Source organism: Meleagris gallopavo, chromosome 1 (genome assembly GCF_000146605.3).
Source record: "Meleagris gallopavo isolate NT-WF06-2002-E0010 breed Aviagen turkey brand Nicholas breeding stock chromosome 1, Turkey_5.1, whole genome shotgun sequence".
Classification (NCBI taxonomy): domain Eukaryota; kingdom Metazoa; phylum Chordata; class Aves; order Galliformes; family Phasianidae; genus Meleagris; species Meleagris gallopavo.
In genome coordinates this window covers 143,170,018-143,188,464 of record NC_015011.2, presented here as the reverse complement: position 1 = coordinate 143,188,464, position 18,447 = coordinate 143,170,018, and the positions used below count along the sequence as shown (strand labels likewise).

Here is an 18,447-nt window from a genome sequence, read left to right as displayed (position 1 = left end):
CTAGCAGATGCTAAGCTTAAGAAATCTATGTGCTGTTGCTACACCTACACAAAAGTCTGCTTGCTAGCTGGTGTTTATCCAACCTCATGGTTAAGCTGAACATGTGCCGCTTCATCGCATTTTCTTAGTAGCACAGTTATTCAGGAGAAGTATACAGCCAGCTTTTGTCACACTGGGCAGATTATCTGTAAATTAAGCATAACATAGATGCAGCTATGCACAGCACTGCAGTGCTGCTAGTCACGGACTGAAACATCTGCATTATGCTTGTATGACTTGTCCCCCTCTACTCTGCTCTTGTGAGGCCCCATCTGGAATAGTGTCCAGGTCTGGAGCCCCCAGTACAAGAAAGACAGGGAGCTGTTGGAGAGGGTCCAGAGGAGAGCCACAAAGATGATCAGGGGGCTGGAGAACCTTCCCTATGAAGACAGGCTGAGGGAGCTGGGCTTGTTCAGCCTGGAGAAAAGAAGGCTGCGGGGTGACCTCATTGCAGCCTTTCTGTACCTAAAGGGAGCCTCCAGACAGGAGGGGAATCAACTCTTTGAAAGGGTAGATAACAGCAGGACAAGGGGAGATGGTTTTAAGTTGAGGGAGGGAAGATTTAGGTTGGATGTCAGGGGGAAATTCTTTACAGAGAGAGTGGTGAGGTGCTGGAACAGGCTGCCCAGAGAGGCTGTGGATGCCCCATCCCTGGAGGTGTTCAAGGCCAGTTTGGATGGGGCCCTAGGGAGCCTGGTCTAGTATTAAATGGGGAGGTTGGTGGCCCTGCATGTGGCAGGGATGGGTTGGAGCTTCATGATCCTTGAGGTCCCTTCCAACCCTGGCCATTCTGTTATTCTGTGACTTGACCAGCTTATATTACCACCAGCCCATCAGTGCCACTTCACTTTCTGCTTTCCCCCACCATTCTTGCTGTGTGTTCACATGCCCAAATTACTCACATAGTGCGCTATCCATAGTTTGTTTCACCTGTTTATCCTGCTCAATGCTCTGTTACCAGGCTGATAGTACTTACAACCTGAATGATGGAATCATAGAATCATTAAAATTTGAAAGACCACTAAGATCATTTAGTCCAACCATCAGTCCACACCTGTGACCACTCTAGACCATGTCATTCAAAGCTGAGTGAAGAGGGATAGCTGACCACTGGTTTGCTCTGCTATTGCCATTCTGAATGCAGGCTTGAGGACAAAACTGGGAAGCACACAGTTTTTGCTTGTGTACTGCAGATCCTTCCTAACATTTCATCTCATAAGGGCAGCCTCTGTCCTTAGCACAAGTGTACTGTCAGGATGGGCATTTCAGAACCTGCCAAGGGAGTACACTTATTTCCAGGGCTAAAGCTGGTAACGTTCTGTCAGAGCTTGGGACATAAACGTGAATAGGTCTTATTTTCTCTTCTACCAGGAGGAAGTGTGGGTGTTTTTATGATGCACTTGCGCTTTTCAGTCATTTTGGTTCTTCTTTCATCTGGCTGTTAGTGTCTTAGAAAATATTCTCCTATGATTGCCTTTTCTTCCACCTCAAATATTTCTCCATCTCTGCACCAGCTGCTGTGAGCGCGCTCTTCTCCTTTTATGAAGCTCATCAATCCCTGCAGTAAGGTCTTGCCTCGCTCTTTGAATGAAAAGATCTCTGCTTGCTTGCTGCTTGCTTTTTCACCACTCAGCCTCCAGAAGTGCTGTGAGAGTTCTCCTTATGCTGGCTGCTCCATGCAAGAGCAGGAGTGTCAGAGATGTCATTCATCCTTTTTCCCGAGGAGGCCCTACAGTATGTTTTGTTCTCCATGCATGGGCATCCTTCCTTTGTATAGTAAATCTTCCTCAGCCTGGATGTCAGTTTCATGACGACAGAAAGCAAAAAATGCCCTGGTTTGGGTTCACCCTCAATAATCTCCTCCACTGAAATAGATCAGGGCAATGCTACTGAGGGATTAATGTAAGATTGCAGTATTTATATTATAATACCTTAAAATGTGAAAGAAATACATGTTTTGGAAACATAGCTAGATGTTCATTTTATCTGTTTTATTAATTAAGGTTAGGGTTTCTTTTGCCTAATGCTAACAGACTAGATTTCATACTGGTGGGACTAGTACTTTCTGAATTTCCAAGTATTTTCTAATTCTGCTGTAAATAGCAGCATTTCACATATGAAGCTTCTCAAGCTACTGGGAATGAGACAGCGCTGCACTGGTACTGAGCTTGTAGCTGCCGTCACAATTAGAAACAACTAGACTATACTGCTCTCATAAGAGAGAATCTAGAACACATTTGTTGATACAATACAGATACATTCTAGTGATTTCACTAAGCTTGATTAAGTTGGCAACAACTTAACAAGATTTCAAGATGGCTGGAAACACTTGATTATTTAATGCATAGAGGATAGGGTAATACACACTCAGATAGGGGGCCCTCCTCTTGAGACACAAGGTTCAAAGTAGACGCCCCGGCTTTCTAAACTCTTTAAACGATGGACATAAGGAGCTGAGGTGTTGCTACATCCACTCCTAGTCCCAAACTTACTTAGCGGTTTATGCCTAAAAATTGAGGAGGCCCTCCTGTTGTCTCATGAGGTTCAGAGTTGACCCCCACTGTTTTCAAAACTCCTTGAACCATGGAGGGAAGGAGCTGAGATGAGGATGGATTTACACCTCGTCCCAGACTTGATCAATGGCTTTATGCCTAAGAGATTATGTGTGAACTGTTCATCTAAGATTGAATCTTAGTGAAGCTAACAAAGATTATGATCTATCTAAGCTGTGACATTAGTGAGGCTAACAAAGCCTAAAACAAACCATTAGTCACACTGAGAATTTGTATCAACAAGGCATTTTGACATCAAGGTGTAAAGGATCTCTGAGCAGATGTAACTCAAGAGGCATCCCTTTTCAAGAGGAGATACTGACATGCAGCCAGCTGCCATGTAGGAGAGCTCAATGGGCTCTTGAACTGCTCACTATTTATGGGCTAAGATGATTGATTCATAGTCATCAGTTGTTTTTTAGATGCATGCTCAATTGATCCTCAGCTGTTGAACCAGGTGTGTGTTATCAGTTCTCCCAGCAACCCTCCTAGTTTGGGACAGATTTGTGGTCATTTTCAGTACTGTTACTTATGTATCCACATATGTTGTTTTTAATGTATTTTTTTCTACATGTTTTTAAATCCATTTGGAAGGTTTTGTATGAAACATCTCTTCACTGACATGCCAGCATGTTCTGCTTTGTTAGCCTTTAAACACTGGGGTTGTCTGCAGCACCAGTTTGATTTTGACTAATCAATTGTGAAGTCCATTGAAATGAAGACAAGAAGTCTTGGACGAGTTTGCTGTGTCAAACCAGAGTAACAAGTTAATGCTTACTTCTTTGCTGAGAATTACTCCCTGAGGCTACCTTTGGAGTTTAACAGCCACGCAGTTAGGAACATGCTTAAAGCAAGGAGGTCATTGGCAAATGATAGTGGATGGAGCTAAATCCAGCTGGCGTCAGGTCATGAAAGGTGCTCGCCAGGGTTCGGTGTTGGGGCCTGTCCTGTTCAGTATCTTTATTGATGATCTGGACTAGGGAATTGACTGCACTCTCAGTACAAGGATGGATAGTGATAGAACAAGGGGCAATAGTTTTAAACTAAGACAAGGGAGGTTTAGGTTAGGTATTAGGAGGAAGTTTTTCACTCAAAGGGTGGTGACACACTGGAACAGGTTGCCCAAGGAGGTTGTGGATGCCCCATCCCTGGAGGCATTCAAGCTCTGGGCAGCTTGATCTAGTGGTTGGCGACCCTGCAAATAGCAGGGGGGTTGAAACTAGATGATCATTGTGGTCCTTTTCAACCCAGACCATTCTATGATTCTGTGATATGTCTGCAGATATGACACCACTTTGGGAGGAAGTGTCAATCTGCCTGGTGGTAGGAAGGCCCTACAGAGGGATCTGGGCAAGCTGGATAGCTGGGTTAAGGCCAATGGGATGAAGTTCAACAAGACCAAGTGCTGGGTCCTGCACTGTGGCCACAACAACCTCAGGCAACGCTACAGGCTTGGGCCAGAGTGGCTGGCAAGCTGCGTGGAAGAAATGGACCTGGGGGTATTGGTCAACACTTGGCTAAGCATGAGCCAGCAGTGTGCCTAGGAGGCCAAGAAGGCCAGTGGCATCATAACTTGTATCAGAAATAGTGTTGCCAGCAGGAGCAGGGAGGTGATCATTCCCCTGTACTCTGCTCTGGTGAGGTTCCACTATGAGTACAGTGTTCAGTTTTGGGCCCCTCACTACGAGAAGGATATTGAGGCCCTGGAGTGGGTTCAAAGAAGGGCAACAAAACTGGTGAGGGGTCTGGAGCACAAGTCTTATGAGGAGAGGCTGAGGAATGTGGGATTGTTTCATCTGGAGAAGAGGAGGCTCAGTTGAGACCTTATCGCTCTCTACAACTACCTGAAGGGAGGTTGTGGCATAACAGATGTTGGCCTTTTCTCCCAGGTAACAGTAACAGGACAAGGGGGAATGGCCTCAAGTTGCACTCGGGGAGATTCAAGTTGGGTATTAGGAAAAACTTCTCTGAAGAAGAGGTCATGTACTAAAATAGGCTGCTCAGGGAATTGGTGATGTCACCATCTCTGGAGGTGTTTAAGGAAAGGGGAGATGTAGTATTTAAAGACATGGTTTAGTGGGCAATATTGGTGGTAGATGGACAGTTAGCCTAGCTGACCTTAGATGTCTTTTCAAACCTTAATGATTCTGTGATTCTGTGATTCTCTGAGTCATTTATACAGGCGAGAACAAGTGCATCTCTGTATTTAGACTGGCTCAGACACATTCAATCTGTAGTTAACTTGATTCTCTTCTATTGAAGTGAAAAAGGAGATGGAAGGTCACCACAACCCCATTTTTTTATGAACTATTTCTTTTTCTTTATTATGAGCTGACTCCTCAGCCATTCTTAATGTGATTGAAAACTGCATATTTTGCACTAAGAAATCTGAAATGCTACTCTGTTTAATCCATAAATGTCAACATTTAAAAACAATTTCCTGAGATAATTTTGATAGTTTTCCAACTGAAACACATGTGCTTAACCTATATATTATTTATTTATATTCTTATCCTAGATACACGACATCCTTTCTACCTAAAAAAAAATTACAGCAGTGCTGTGCATACTGGATTGCATTCCCCATACATCTGTGTAGCTTTCTTTCAGTGACTCTTGGATAGTGTCCAGGATCAGGTGGAAGAAGTTTAAGATATTCCAAGCTTAAATTGGCGAGGGGTGATGAAAAGTATTGAACAGAATGCTAAACAGAAGGTTGTGAAGTGTGGATGGGGTGCAGGTAGCTGCACTCTTAGTGCCCTGGGGTCTAAATGTGTATCAGGATGCTATAAAAGACTGTCTTCCAAATGAAGAAGCCATTCAGTCTTAACACAAGGAAGCAACTCTGCAAGGTGCCCAAATCAGAAGCAAATTAATCAGGATAGCAAAACAAGTTGCAGAAGTCAGTCACTAGGAGGAACCATAATGGACAGGTGGAAGTTCCTTGCCCATTCTGTGCGAGGAAAGCTACGGAAGTTACGCAAAGACATGCACTGCTTATTTCCCTGCATTTGCTTCATATTCCTGCTTATTGCACAGCAAGCGCATTTACATGTCCAGAGATGAAATGGAAATGATTGATGCAAAGGAGGTATCTTTGTGAATTGCTAGTGCTCTGAAGCATGCCTAAATAGGACTGTTAGAGATGAGTGAGGAAAGACAGAACTGTTAGTTAGAGGTATAAATAATTGTCAAGAGCAACTTTTAAACCCACCTATTACCACTTAGCAACATCTAAAAAGATCAACAGATTGGAGGGGCAGCAATACAAGGTCTAAGACAAAGTTTACAGAGAAGCTACAGGAATCTTTAGTGGTAGAAAGTCAGTGATATCTGAAAAATAAGATTATCAGTCTTGAAGATAAATCGTAGTGTCAAGAATTTAACTGGTTAGCTCTTGTATAAGACGTCCCCAGAAGGAGTCCAGCGGAGGGCCACAAAGATGATAAAGGGCTTGGAGTATCTCCCGTATGAGGAAAGGCTGAGTAACCTGGGTCTGTTCAGCCTGGGGAAAGAGGACTGAGAGGAGATCTGATAAATGTTTATAAATATCTAAAGGGAGGTGGGAGGCAAATAGATGAGTCCAGGCTCTTCTTGGTGGCGTGTAGCAAAAGGACAAGGAGTAATGGCCTAAAACTTGAACACATGAAGTTCTGTGCTAACATGTGGAAGAACTTCCTTATGTTAAGGATGACGGAACACTGGAACAGGTTACCCTGAGAGGTTGTGGAGTCTCTGTCTTGGAGATATTCAAGATCTATTTGGATGCCTACCTGTGTGACCTATTGTAGGGCACCTGCTTTAGCAGGGGGGGTGGACTTGATGATCTCTAGAGGTCCCTTTCAACTCCTGCAATTCTGTGATTCTGTGACCCTATGTTGGTTTGTTTACTGGGTAACTTGTTTACAGCAAGCTTGTCTCCTTATTTGCTTCATCCTTGTTTAGGTTTGAGTAAGAATATTTAGGTAAGACTTTTCCTAAGAAAACTTATCTTAGGACTCATGATTTATTAATGTATTATTTGCAGTCAGATGAGTCATGCAAACTTATAAGCCTATTTCTGTACCTCTCTGAGTGTTAATTTTAGTCATGAATCTTCTGCTAATTATTCTAGCTGACAGAAATCATAAGTATTTTGGTTTTGTTTTGTCTTTATAATATCACCCTGTAACTGAGGTTAGTAGTTATTGTATAAAACATTTATCTGTAGAAAACTATTTATGAAGTCCTTTTGGAACCATACTCGATTGCAGTCCATCTCAGATTGCTGTAAACAGATGTTCAAACTCAACCCAGTAGCTAAAAGGTGAATTGACAGTGTGAGTGCTGCATTTATTTGCTCTATTTCAGATCAATACTTCTTAGTGTCTCTTCTGTATTCTTGACAGGTGAGGTTGAATAATGATAATCTTTATATCAACAAATGCTTTTCTACTATGTCATTATAATAAATTTCAGTCAAGCACTTGTCTAAAATTAAGTCATGTGAATAGGTCTGGGGCCTCTCATTATCATCACTCCAACCCATTTAATAATAGATCTCTTCCTAAGTAAGTCTTATGCTGGTCTTCCATGTGGTATTATTTTTAGCACTTGCAGCATCCACATTTTGCCACTATTGCCAGTGCTTCTTGTGTATTCTGACCAAGTGCTGTATGGGTTATCGTCTCATACTTGCATGTCTCAGTCCAGAAGGATGGTGACAGGATTATAGAAATCTATTTTTCCGCATTTTCCAACATTGCTGAATGTTAATATTTTGAGTAGAAGGGAGTACTCTTCAGTTAATTGGCTTCTACATAAAATAACGACCACTGAACAGCTGATAAATCAAAGCAACTCCTTTCCTCTGATAACTGCTTACTTCCTTTCATTTCTCTCTTTCAATGTACCTTGTGTTTTATTCTCAGTGCTTGTGAAGCTTTAATCTTTTTATCATCTCAGAAATAGTCACTTTAAGTGTCTGCCTTACACTGAAAAAAGTGAAGGGGGTGTGTGGTGATGGCCACTGGGAATCGTTTTGTTGGAGAATAAAATAAGAAAAATCCACTGAATCTTAAAACTATGTTTAATGATATGTTTCAGGAACTTCTATTACATCACAATGCTGAGGGATCCAGTATCACGATACTTGAGTGAATGGAAGCATGTCCAGAGGGGTGCAACGTGGAAAACTTCCCTTCATATGTGTGATGGAAGAAGCCCAACACCAGACGAGCTGCCAACCTGTTATGAAGGAGATGACTGGTCTGGAGTCAGTTTACAGGAGTTCATGGACTGTAGCTACAACTTAGCCAACAACCGCCAGGTGCGCATGCTGGCAGATCTCAGCCTGGTGGGATGCTACAACTTGACTTTTATGAACGAGACTGAGAGAAACGTGATTCTTCTCCAAAGCGCCAAGAACAATCTGAAAAATATGGCCTTCTTTGGGCTTACAGAATTTCAGAGGAAAACACAATATCTCTTCGAGAGGACATTTAACCTGAAATTCATTTCCCCATTCACCCAATTCAACGTCACACGGGCCTCCAATGTGGACATCGGTGAGGATGTGCGGCAACGGATAGAGGAGCTGAACTTCTTGGACATGCAGCTTTATGACTACGCCAAGGATCTGTTCTTGCAGCGCTTTCAGTACTCCAAGCAAGAGGAGCATCAGCTGAACCGCCTAAAGAGGCGAGAGGAGCGGAGACTGCTGCGGGAGCAGAGAGCTCACCAGTGGCCAAGGGAGGAGGCGGCAGAAGTAGCTGTTACTGAAGATTATAACAGCCAGGTTGCACGGTGGTAATACTCCTCCATCTTGCCAAACCCATGGGAGAATCAGAGAGGCTTTGTGCAGCTCGGCTGCCTGAAAGTCAGCCAAGGAAGGCCACCCGCCATGGTAAATGATACAGCATCTGACAGCTAACCTTCCTTGTCTCAGTTTTTCTTGCTTTCTGTCAGTAAGAAGAATATATTTTTTTTCTCTGTGTACATTAATTAGTGTTATTAATAGCAGTAGGACAGATTCCTATCCAAACAGACTTCCTTCAAAACCCTAAGCTGTGAGAATGGGTTGAAGAGAGGGCTGTGTCCAGACATACCCTCTACAATCTGAGCTATCAAAACTTGTGCAGACATGAATCAGAATTGGAAAAAAAAAAATTTGTTTTGATTCCTCTGTGTTGTGAGAGCTGGTTTATTTCATATTGTCCTTTGCAACTGTAGTGTGTAGCTTCCTCGTGAATGAAATGGAGGCAAACATATTGCCCTTCAAACTTCTACATGCTGGGTTTTGATTAAGGAAAGAATTTGCTGAGGAGATTAAAAAAGACATAGGAAATATGGGATTGATGTAGTGCTTGTTCTTTTCTGTAAACCTGCCGTCAGAGATCATTTGTAAGTGAATTGATGGGGGGGGTTAGTTTATTTCTCTGCAGATGTTAAGGGTATCAGACTCAGCCAGGTAGCAGCCGTCTTTTGGAGTGTGTGTGGCAAAGGGAAAGCTGGAATGCAAAAACTGGGAAATGAGGACCTTGCTGCAGCTGGCCACACACTGCCAAGATTATCTGACTGTAGGCAATGAAATCAGCCTTCACATTCACAAAAGGTGAAGAGGGGCTAAGCGAACTACAGGAGAGAGGAAAGAGAGAGCAGGAGAAGCTTGAATATTAGTGTGACATTTTCTAGATTTGCTGCAAAAGCCTGGAGATATATTGTCTGTGAAGACAGGCAGGTTTATGATATTGTCTGTTAAAATACATTAATGCCAAGTGAGCACAATTTAAATTGGTTTTCTCTCTAACTATGGTAGTAGCTACAAAAAAACCCTCAGCTTTCATTTTTATAGGATACATAGTAGATATTTGGGAAGGTTTGATATTTATTATTCTGTATGAGGATTCTTTGTAAATTAGTTGTTTTCATGAAGAGAGGTCTGTATCTGGTTTTATTCCTTGTCTACAAAAAGATTCAATGGATTCTTTGTCCACACATTACATTCTTAACTGCACCTATTTATTCTGATTTTTTTTTTTCTTGATTGTATTTGTAATAGTGGAACTTTAAAAAGAGGGTCCTGTGCATCAGAGATCTTTTGAGGGAGTTTTTTTCCTTCTTCTTCTAACATAAATCTAAAGCATTAGGAGGAAATTTCTCTAAGTGCCTCAACGTGGCTGCTAAATCAAGATGCTGAAAGTATATTATTGCATGCATGAATGGCTTTTACCTTACAGATTTACTAATTAGAGATAGTGGAGCACCTGATGTAGATGCACATTTCTCACTTATTTTCAGAATTCAAGTTTTTAGCCACTCATTAAAAGTTTAACGTGCTGCAGAAAAAGAAGTCAAGTTTGAAAATTTATCCCTTATTTCCAAATGTTGTTTTTAATGCATGCTGTATCTTTTTTAGTTCCAACAGTGTTATTTGCTGCTTATCTATGCACAATATCAAAAATACGATCTAACGATCCCGTTAAGAGTTAATGCATACAACAATATGTTCAACTTGGAATATCATAAAGAACATTAAGAAGTGAAGGAGGCTACTGGGGTGACACCTCAGTACTGATGTAGCTTATTGGCAATATTCTTCTTGACATCAGTGTGCTATTTTTGTGGTAAGCAGCAGGGCTGTTGGTCCGTAATTCCTGTTCCACTGGTGGATGGCATACACCTCCTCCCACCTCTGCCTTCAGAAGGGAAATCACGGACTGCAGTCATTCTCCTGCCCAAACTTGGGATGTCCATCTTAGAGAAGACTGCACGACGTCCTGTCTGGAGCCCTGAAGAGGCTCCCAGGCTCTTCACTCACATAGAAATACCCGCGTCTTTCAGAGGTTTGAACTGAAACATTTACAGACTGACTCTCGCTGTGTGTGCAAGGGAAGGGAAGGTGCCTGTGGCACTCCATACACCATGTCCAGGGTCTGTGACTGCTCTTCTTGTCTCTGCGAGCACAGGGAGCTGGAGTGCCAGGGGGACCCCGAAGGGCCCTGTGGCAGAGGCAGAGATGGGCAGGAGCAGGGCTGCTGTTCTGTGTGCGGGAGAGAAACCGAGGGTGTGAAAGGAAAGATGCTAGGACAAATTTGGATTAAGGAGAAAGATAAACAAGAAAACAGAATAAGTCCCATTTGTAAAGTGTCTGTCAGCACCAAAAGCATCCCGTTTGTCTCATCCCTGCCTCTCTCTCCAGCAGACTGCCTCAACACGCTGCTCACAGCAACAGGGGCCTCGTTTTTCATTTTGGAAGTGCAGTGTTATCTTTCGAGGGGAAAGGAGAGAGGGAGAGCAGAAATTCTTCCCTGCAGCCCCACCAGTTGCTCAAAGCATCAGTTTCAGTTCTCTAGGCACACAAACAGCTCTCCAGACTTCTGCACAACGCGAGACAAAACCTAATGAGGAAAATCAAAGCAGTCTTTGGGCAGTTTACATTAAATTTAATAGTTTGGCAATACCTTAATGCAATGCCTAACCTTTTTGTCAGTCATTCCCCAGGAGACAAAATTAGGGTCTTGAAGAGCTGCTAATGTGCTGTAGTATCTACATTAATGGGATTTGCCTTAACGCTTGGGACTTAGTTAAAATTTAAGAGTTCTGTTGTTTTTTCTTTTTCCTGGAGCCTGTGTGTCACATAGCACTGGTTTTGTGGAATCGGAGGCTGAGATCTTGCTGTCATCAGAGCCCATGGCCCCATCAGCTCCCTACAGCTACAGCAGTTAAGCGCCAACACTGCTGCCATCCTTAGCAGATATTCCTGACACATACAAAATAAGGCAGTTGTGAAAAACTTCCAGGTGGACTTGTCTTAAGACACAAGCATGCAGCTTTTTCTTCTCGAGGGCAGCGCCCAAAATAATGTAAAGCAGCAGAAGAATAAAGGTCCTGGTTCATCTGTCTTTTCACAGAATCACAGTATCACAGAATGGCCAGGGTTGGAAGGGACTTCAAGGATCATGAATCTCCAACCCCCCTGCCACATGCAGGACCTCCAACCTCCCCATTTAATACTAGACCAGGCTGCCCCATCCAACCTGGCATTGAACACCCTCTAGGACTGGAGCATCCACAACCTCTCTGGGCAGCCTGTTCCAGCACCTCACTCTCATAGGAAAGAACTTCCCCCTGACATCCAACCTAAATCTTTTCCAGTTTTCAGTTCCAGTTTTCATTGCTCTGACAGTGCAGGCTTCACTGTAACTACACCAGCTCTGTAAGATCGAAGAGCAGTGTGTTCCTTTCAAAACATTTGTGAGCAACAACACTGTAGAATTTCTGTCCATGGTAGTGGCTTCATTTTGTTGTTTAAACAAGGCAATTTGGCTTCTGCTATTGTGGTGCTGAAACGAATCTCATTCTTTTGTAATGGAGATGTACTTACTAATCTCTCCCATCACATCTTCAGCACTGGCTGCCTTTTCCAGTTATAGTTTGCTGTAGGCTTGGAGCGGCCGGAGAAACATGCTGTGTTGTTGAAACGGGTTCTTGGTAATTTGATGTCTAGTCCAAGAACTCAGCCTATTGCCTATGGGCTGTGCTTTATTAAGGAATGGAATTTTTTCCTCTCTTCCTCACTTATCAATGCTAACAATAAAATGCTTTTCTGCCATGGAGAAATGAAAAAAAAATACACTTTATCATTTTTTGTATTATTCATTGCAATTGCAATTGCATTAGCAATGAGGCTGTAATAGCCTTGCTAGGACTTCTGCCCTGCATGTGGTAGTTACCTGCAGTTTGCTAGAAACAGAAATAGAGAGTAAAAAAATTCATAGATAGACTCATAAGATTGCAAAGGATCTGCAAGATCATTTAGTCCAACCATCTTTCCATTACCCTTGCTACCACCACAAACTACTAAATCATATCTCGTATCTAGGAAGGAAATCAGATCCACAGCCAAATACCTAACTTTAGTGTCTTTGTTCAACCAATCCAAATGGTGGATCACATCACTCTTGAATCTGAAAGTGTTTCAGAGTTGGCTTCCTACTTCTAGCTGGGAAGGTCTTGTTTCCTACACATTTTCAAGAGGTTCAAGTATCAGTAACTATGACTGAGTGTGTTATTAGGGACCTTTCTCAGGCTGTCCTTCCAGACTTTTCAATCTGTACTAGTAGGTTGTTTCCCACCACAGTCCTTACCAGTACTGAGCACTGATGCTATAAAATTTGTTTTATCTCCGCTACATTTTTCTTCCATTGCTGTTCCCCTGATACATATGATTTTTTTTTTTTTGTATGGGATAGGGAATGTCTATTTTCCAAGCTAGTGGAGATTACCCTGTATGAGGCATTGAGATGATGATGATAAAATCATTTTCATGTAACAGATTGCTATATCCTTCTTTCATATGGCAAAAGGATATTCAGAAAAGGTACTGAACGCTGAAAGGCTCCATTCAGTTTGTAATGCTTTATTTGTTTATGTTTCATGGAGGGAAATGGGTTCCATAGCCTACAAGGTCCTTGGCTTTCTTCTTGGCCACATCAATAGCTCCGTAATTTCTAAGAAATGTTGGAAAAATCCAGAGTTCCCATCAGTTGCCATATTTGAGATAAAAGAGTAAATTAATAGGCTGTAAATTATCTTATTCTTTAGGATTTTTCCTTCTGTTTATGTGCAATAATGTGTGTGAATTCTGCTACTAAGAGATTGTATTGTGAGTAACCATATCTACTTTTATTCCTATGTAAAGGGTAGTTTGTAGACCTAGGGATTTTCATTGATGTAAAGCACAATTTAATGAATTATTTAATGTGTTTAACCATTGTGATGTCAAAAGCAATTGTTTTCATATATTTATTAGTTGGTGGTTTTCTGTAAATTGATACTCATTAAGAAATCTGTTAAAAATGTTTTGTTGAATATTGTTGAGTCCATGAACTACTTATGAGCAAGAAATAAACATTGATTGCATCTTTGAAATACTAAAGGTTCCATCTTATCTACATAGCCATAAAAACAGCTAAAAATACTCCTGTTGGACTGGTTTCCATCATGCATACAGATTCACCATGATTATAATCATGTTTTTTTAATAAAGTGTACATAGAGGAAAAGCATGTTGACATAACTTACTCTTTAATTATGTTGGGACCCAATCCCAAATCTTATGATTGCAATTGACTTTAGTGGGCTTCATTTCAGATTAAATTTGGACATGAAACCTGAGACTTGCATAGTCACTCGTACTAATTCAAGTGACCTCAGTGTGAGAATTTCCATACTTGGGCTGAATTAAGATTTAAGTATGGAAATGATTGAAATAGAGCTAGTGAATTTGTTGGACTTCATTTCTACCAGTCCCAACTGTTGGAGTAATCTAGAGAGCTACCACAGGGAAAACAGAGAAGTTTCAGTACGCTGCTGCACCTTTAGTCTCATCCACATGTCCTTACACCTTCTTTGAGTGCATGGGCCTTAAGAGGAGGTGATGGATTTCAGCCTTAATATCTCATATAAATGGATGAGTACAATGAACTAGGACTGGGATGGAAACATGGGGGAGCTTGGAGAGGTTTAAATAAGGAGGAAACTCTGAACTCTTTCACAAAGTAACTCAAGATCACTTTGACATTAGCTCCTTCAGAGAGTAGTTTGGGCGGCTGTTCCATGACTATTTTATCAGACCAAAACTTCTTCACAGCTCTTGGTTCCAACAATAAGCAAACATGCCACATCCGTAGAGATGAGTCTGGTTTAAAGAAAAGGCCATGTTGTGGCAAATTAAGAGTGGGTGGCCTTGACTACATCGTTTTCATCAAAGCCAACTGCCCTCAGCTAAGTGCAATGGAAAGCCTTATTAAAGGTAAAAATTATAGTCAGCATGAGAAATTACTCTTGAGACACAGTGAAAACAGCAGTTGTTTAGGGCAGCAGAGGCAGGGAAGTTCTCAAAAGTTCAAGTTAGTTTTCTTTTCTAAATTGTTCTTCGCAGAACTTTATACTCAAAAAACAATGTTAAAAAACACCATTGTAAGGGGATGCTGATTGAGTCTATAGGAACGAGCACCTCTCTGGAATTTATCTTCATGTCATCCTACCCTGTTTTGTATTTTTTCTCAATTTAACTGTACTTCTGGTCTTCTTTTGAAATATTTGTGTATGTGTGTGGATATGCATCTGGGGTCTAAATATATCAAAAAACATCATGAATAACAAGGTAAAATGGTGCTTGTGTCTTGCAAAAGGACTGTTTGATAAGCTTTTGTATCCCTTTCAGTGCTTTTGATGAAATCCCTACTGCAAATTTCAATTTTCATATCACCTGTACCAATTTTAGCATGTAACATTTTGGAGAAGTGAAAGGATTGGAGGACTTTGTAATCTCCAGATTTCTCTAAATTGTACATGTGGCAACATCTCATTGCTGGCTTGGTGGTTGATGTGAATTGAGCTTAATTCCTGGGAGGCAGATGTCAGCCTCTGGAAACACATAATGTTTTTTGAAACCAGACCCTCAGAAACTGATGACTGAATGAGCAAAGAGAGTGGACCCTGACAGCGAAGACCAGATGGCGTGGGGAGCTCATTCTACTGCGGAACAATTCAGACTGCTAAACAGAGTCATCCAGTGCTGTTTGCCTGCCTGGCCTCCAACTTCTGCTCCAGAAGGATGTCAGTCTCAGCATAGATGCTGTGTTGTATTTGTAAGCCCAGTACAAATGTCTCAGATACCCACAGGTCTCCAAAAAACAGAATCTCTCTACTGGAGGCATATTTAGAAACCCAGATTGCTGCCCCATTGCTTGTATCATTTGAGGCCATCAATTGAGACAGTCTGCAAGGTGAGAGTCCATCATCATTGCCAGTAGTGAGCACAAAATCAAATGCACTGCAGGACAGTGTGAGTGATCGAAAAGCAAAATGAATGTTATTATCTTTCTGAGTCCTGCACTCTAGCGAAAGCAGTTATGAAGCAGGGGCAGAAAGACGGTAAATGAAATAAATGTCTGTATTACTGATAAATATTACTGTATAGCAAAAGTAGAAATGGATTTTGCCACCAGAAGAGAGATAACTTTTTTTCCACATACATAGTTACATTTCAAGAAATGTGTCAGAAAATTGTACTGTAATGCACAGTTATGGCACAGTTATAAGCAAGTGTGAGAATTGGCATTTCTGGACTTTATTACACACAGCTGGAGAAAGGCTTTCATTTCTGAGATTTCACTCGCATTTATTTCTATTTTAGTTACAGAGGTTATACAAGGTGTGACACCTTTCAGCATCTGCTAAAAAATTTCTGATTATGCCCGAAAATTTGGAATATGAGAAAATGCAATTAGACAGCATGGAGGTAAGTAAATGTCTGTTATAAATCCTATTGTTACATGAAAGCACAAAGTGCTAAAAATGTATAATGGTAAGAATAAATAATGCCTGCCTTGCTCATACAAGAGGTCCACTGCAGGATTTTGTCCACTGGGTGAACAGCTTGCAACTTCATTGTGAAACACGTAGGATGAGAGTCCCTTCACACCATCAGAGGTCAACTGGCACACCAACTTCTCATGCAGCCCTTGGGGAACACCTAACAGGGCCTGCTTTATGCATTTGCTGTGGAGCAACAAGGCTCTTGTCCCAGAAATGGCTCCTTCCCCTCACTGTTTGCAAACAGGAAAAAAAAATCCCCAAATGTACTCTAGAGGAGGTAGAGGCTCCATGACAGATTACAAGGGAGCAGCACTGGAAACAAATCATAGAATCATTAAGGTTGGAAAAGACTGCTATGGTCTTCTAGTCCAGCCATCAATCCATCACCGCCTGCCCACTAACTGTGTCCCTCAAATGAAAGTAAGGCTCCCCAGGTGACAGGACTAGAGATATTTGAGGATGCAAAGACCAGAGAGGTAGGATCAAGGATGGAGAGAGCTGACCTCAGGACCCTCTGTGCAAAGATAATTCTCAAAACCACTAGAATGAGTTTGCTAGCTGAGAAATAGAAGATAAATGGGGAGGAGTACAAGCATCAGAGAGCCAAAGAGACATCAGCTGTGTAGGGAAAGTGTGGATGCCCTGAAAAATCTCTGCAAAGATCAAGGAAATAATTGACAGCAGATTATGGTGGGTTTCTGTCTTACTCAGAAAGCTTTATACTGCTTAATACATGCTCAGTCCCAGCCTCTCGAGGCAGGATCTGATGGGGTCACATCAAACCACACGTGCTCTGCCAAAAGTAGGCAAGGTCACCCAGCAGTCCCTCTGGGATTCCACTGCTGTGATGTGACATCCAAGTGACAAGTAAGCAGCCTCGCATTACCACACACACATGTGGAGCCTAAGAAGTCTCCCTTTGTCTATAGTGAGTGTAGGGTCAGGGTTGCTGCTCCAGCTGTGGGACTGTGAATCTGTGCCTGGGGATGCTTATGATAGGCAGTAATGACAATGTCACAGCTTCAGAACTTCAAATGTTTTTAACACAATGCTGGAACGTGCGTGCCAATAAGTGGCTGGATATTAAATAAGAAGAAGTCATAGTTGAAATCCATTAGCAATAGACCAAAATAAAACCGTATCATTATTATAATTAACAATATGATCTGAGTGGTCTGTAGATGTGTGCTGTCCCAGTCAGGACGGGGTTTCAGCAAAGAGGTCAAATGAAAATAAACACTGACAAGAAAGCATTAACATTTTGGAAGACATGAATGCTGCACAGCTCCAGTTACTGCTAGGGATTGATGGGGTTAATTCTCATGAGTGACTGAAAGTCAATGCATATGTATGGACGAGTGTGTCCTCATGTCCAAGTGTACAAGCAACACACATTCAATGAATTTGTCAAAATGTCACTGCTGGCCACTTGCTTACTATTTGCGTTGATTCCTACATGTTGGACCCATATGTTTTGGACTGCCAGTCTGCTAGGGCCCAGCCATGCACCTGGCTTTGATCTGGGGGAAGCTACTACATAAGGACTAGATACAGGTCCTCCAACCAGCACAACTGCTAGAGCAGAAGATCTTGTCACCTTCAGGTGTACTGCCCTGACACTAGCGAGTGTCCATCCGGAAGCTGAAGCCTCATGGAATTTATATTCTTTCTCTGGTATTTAGATACTTACTGGTGATAATAAGTGGTTATGAAGAACATATCTGATTTCAGAAATGAAGGTAAAATAGTAAATACTAAATCCCTTCCCAAGTTCCTCATTATTTTTGGGCACACTGTAGGATTTGTGTCAGTACTCTCAGGGACTAATACTTCTTACAGTGAATCTCTTCCTCTTCATCAAACTGCCTTTATGAACCATGGAGCAAGTTACCTTCTATGGACCTTAGGCGTCTTGCAGCTTTCCTTGATTTCTCTCCTTTGCTTTGCTATCCGATATGCTCACACACTCACTTAATTCCCCTGGCTAGCCACGAACTGGGAGCTCTGCTCATCTTCTGGATCTTAGTTTGATATTGGGCTCCAGCTCCATAAGGATACCCTTGCCCTAACCAAGTACCTTGCTCTCCATGCAAAGAAAATAAAAACCAATGGGTTAGATGGGAGCTGTGGCCACTCCAGTTGTAGGGAGACCTCCAATGATGAAAGCTGCGGGATGATCTCTGGCTGGAGACCTGTGACCAGTGGTGTCCCCCAGGGGTCTGTGCTGGGTCCGGTCTTGTTCAACATCTTCATCAATGACCTTGATGAGGGTATAGTGGCCACCCTCAGCAAGTTTGCTGATGATCCGAAGTTGGGAGGATTGGCTGACACGCCTGAAGGCTGTGCTGCCATTCAGCGAGACCTGGACAGGCTGGAGAGCTGGGCAGTAAGAAACCGGATGAGGTTCAACACAAGCAAGTGTAGGGTCTTACACCTAGGGAGGAATAATTGCATGCACCAATACAGGCTGGGGGATGAGCTGCTGGAGAGG

General features: G+C 42.2%; 1 protein-coding gene across 1 annotated transcript; it reads left to right on the top strand.

The window, feature by feature from the left end:
- The first annotated feature begins 6,281 nt into the window (after positions 1 to 6,281).
- Positions 6,282 to 11,546, top strand: LOC100542933 (heparan-sulfate 6-O-sulfotransferase 3). The gene is made up of 2 exons (XM_031557833.1): positions 6,282 to 6,301; positions 7,677 to 11,546. Exons 1-2 carry the CDS (start codon positions 6,282 to 6,284, stop codon positions 8,380 to 8,382), a joined length of 726 nt encoding a protein of 241 aa, XP_031413693.1. The 3' UTR covers positions 8,383 to 11,546.
- Positions 11,547 to 18,447: the final 6,901 nt, after the last annotated feature.

Bases quoted from the DNA above. Each gene is read 5' to 3' on its own strand.
- LOC100542933 (XM_031557833.1), top strand. From the start codon at position 6,282: ATGACGGAACACTGGAACAG. The intron at 6,302-7,676 runs GTTACCCTGAGA...GATATGTTTCAG, and splicing joins ATGACGGAACACTGGAACAG to GAACTTCTATTACATCACAA.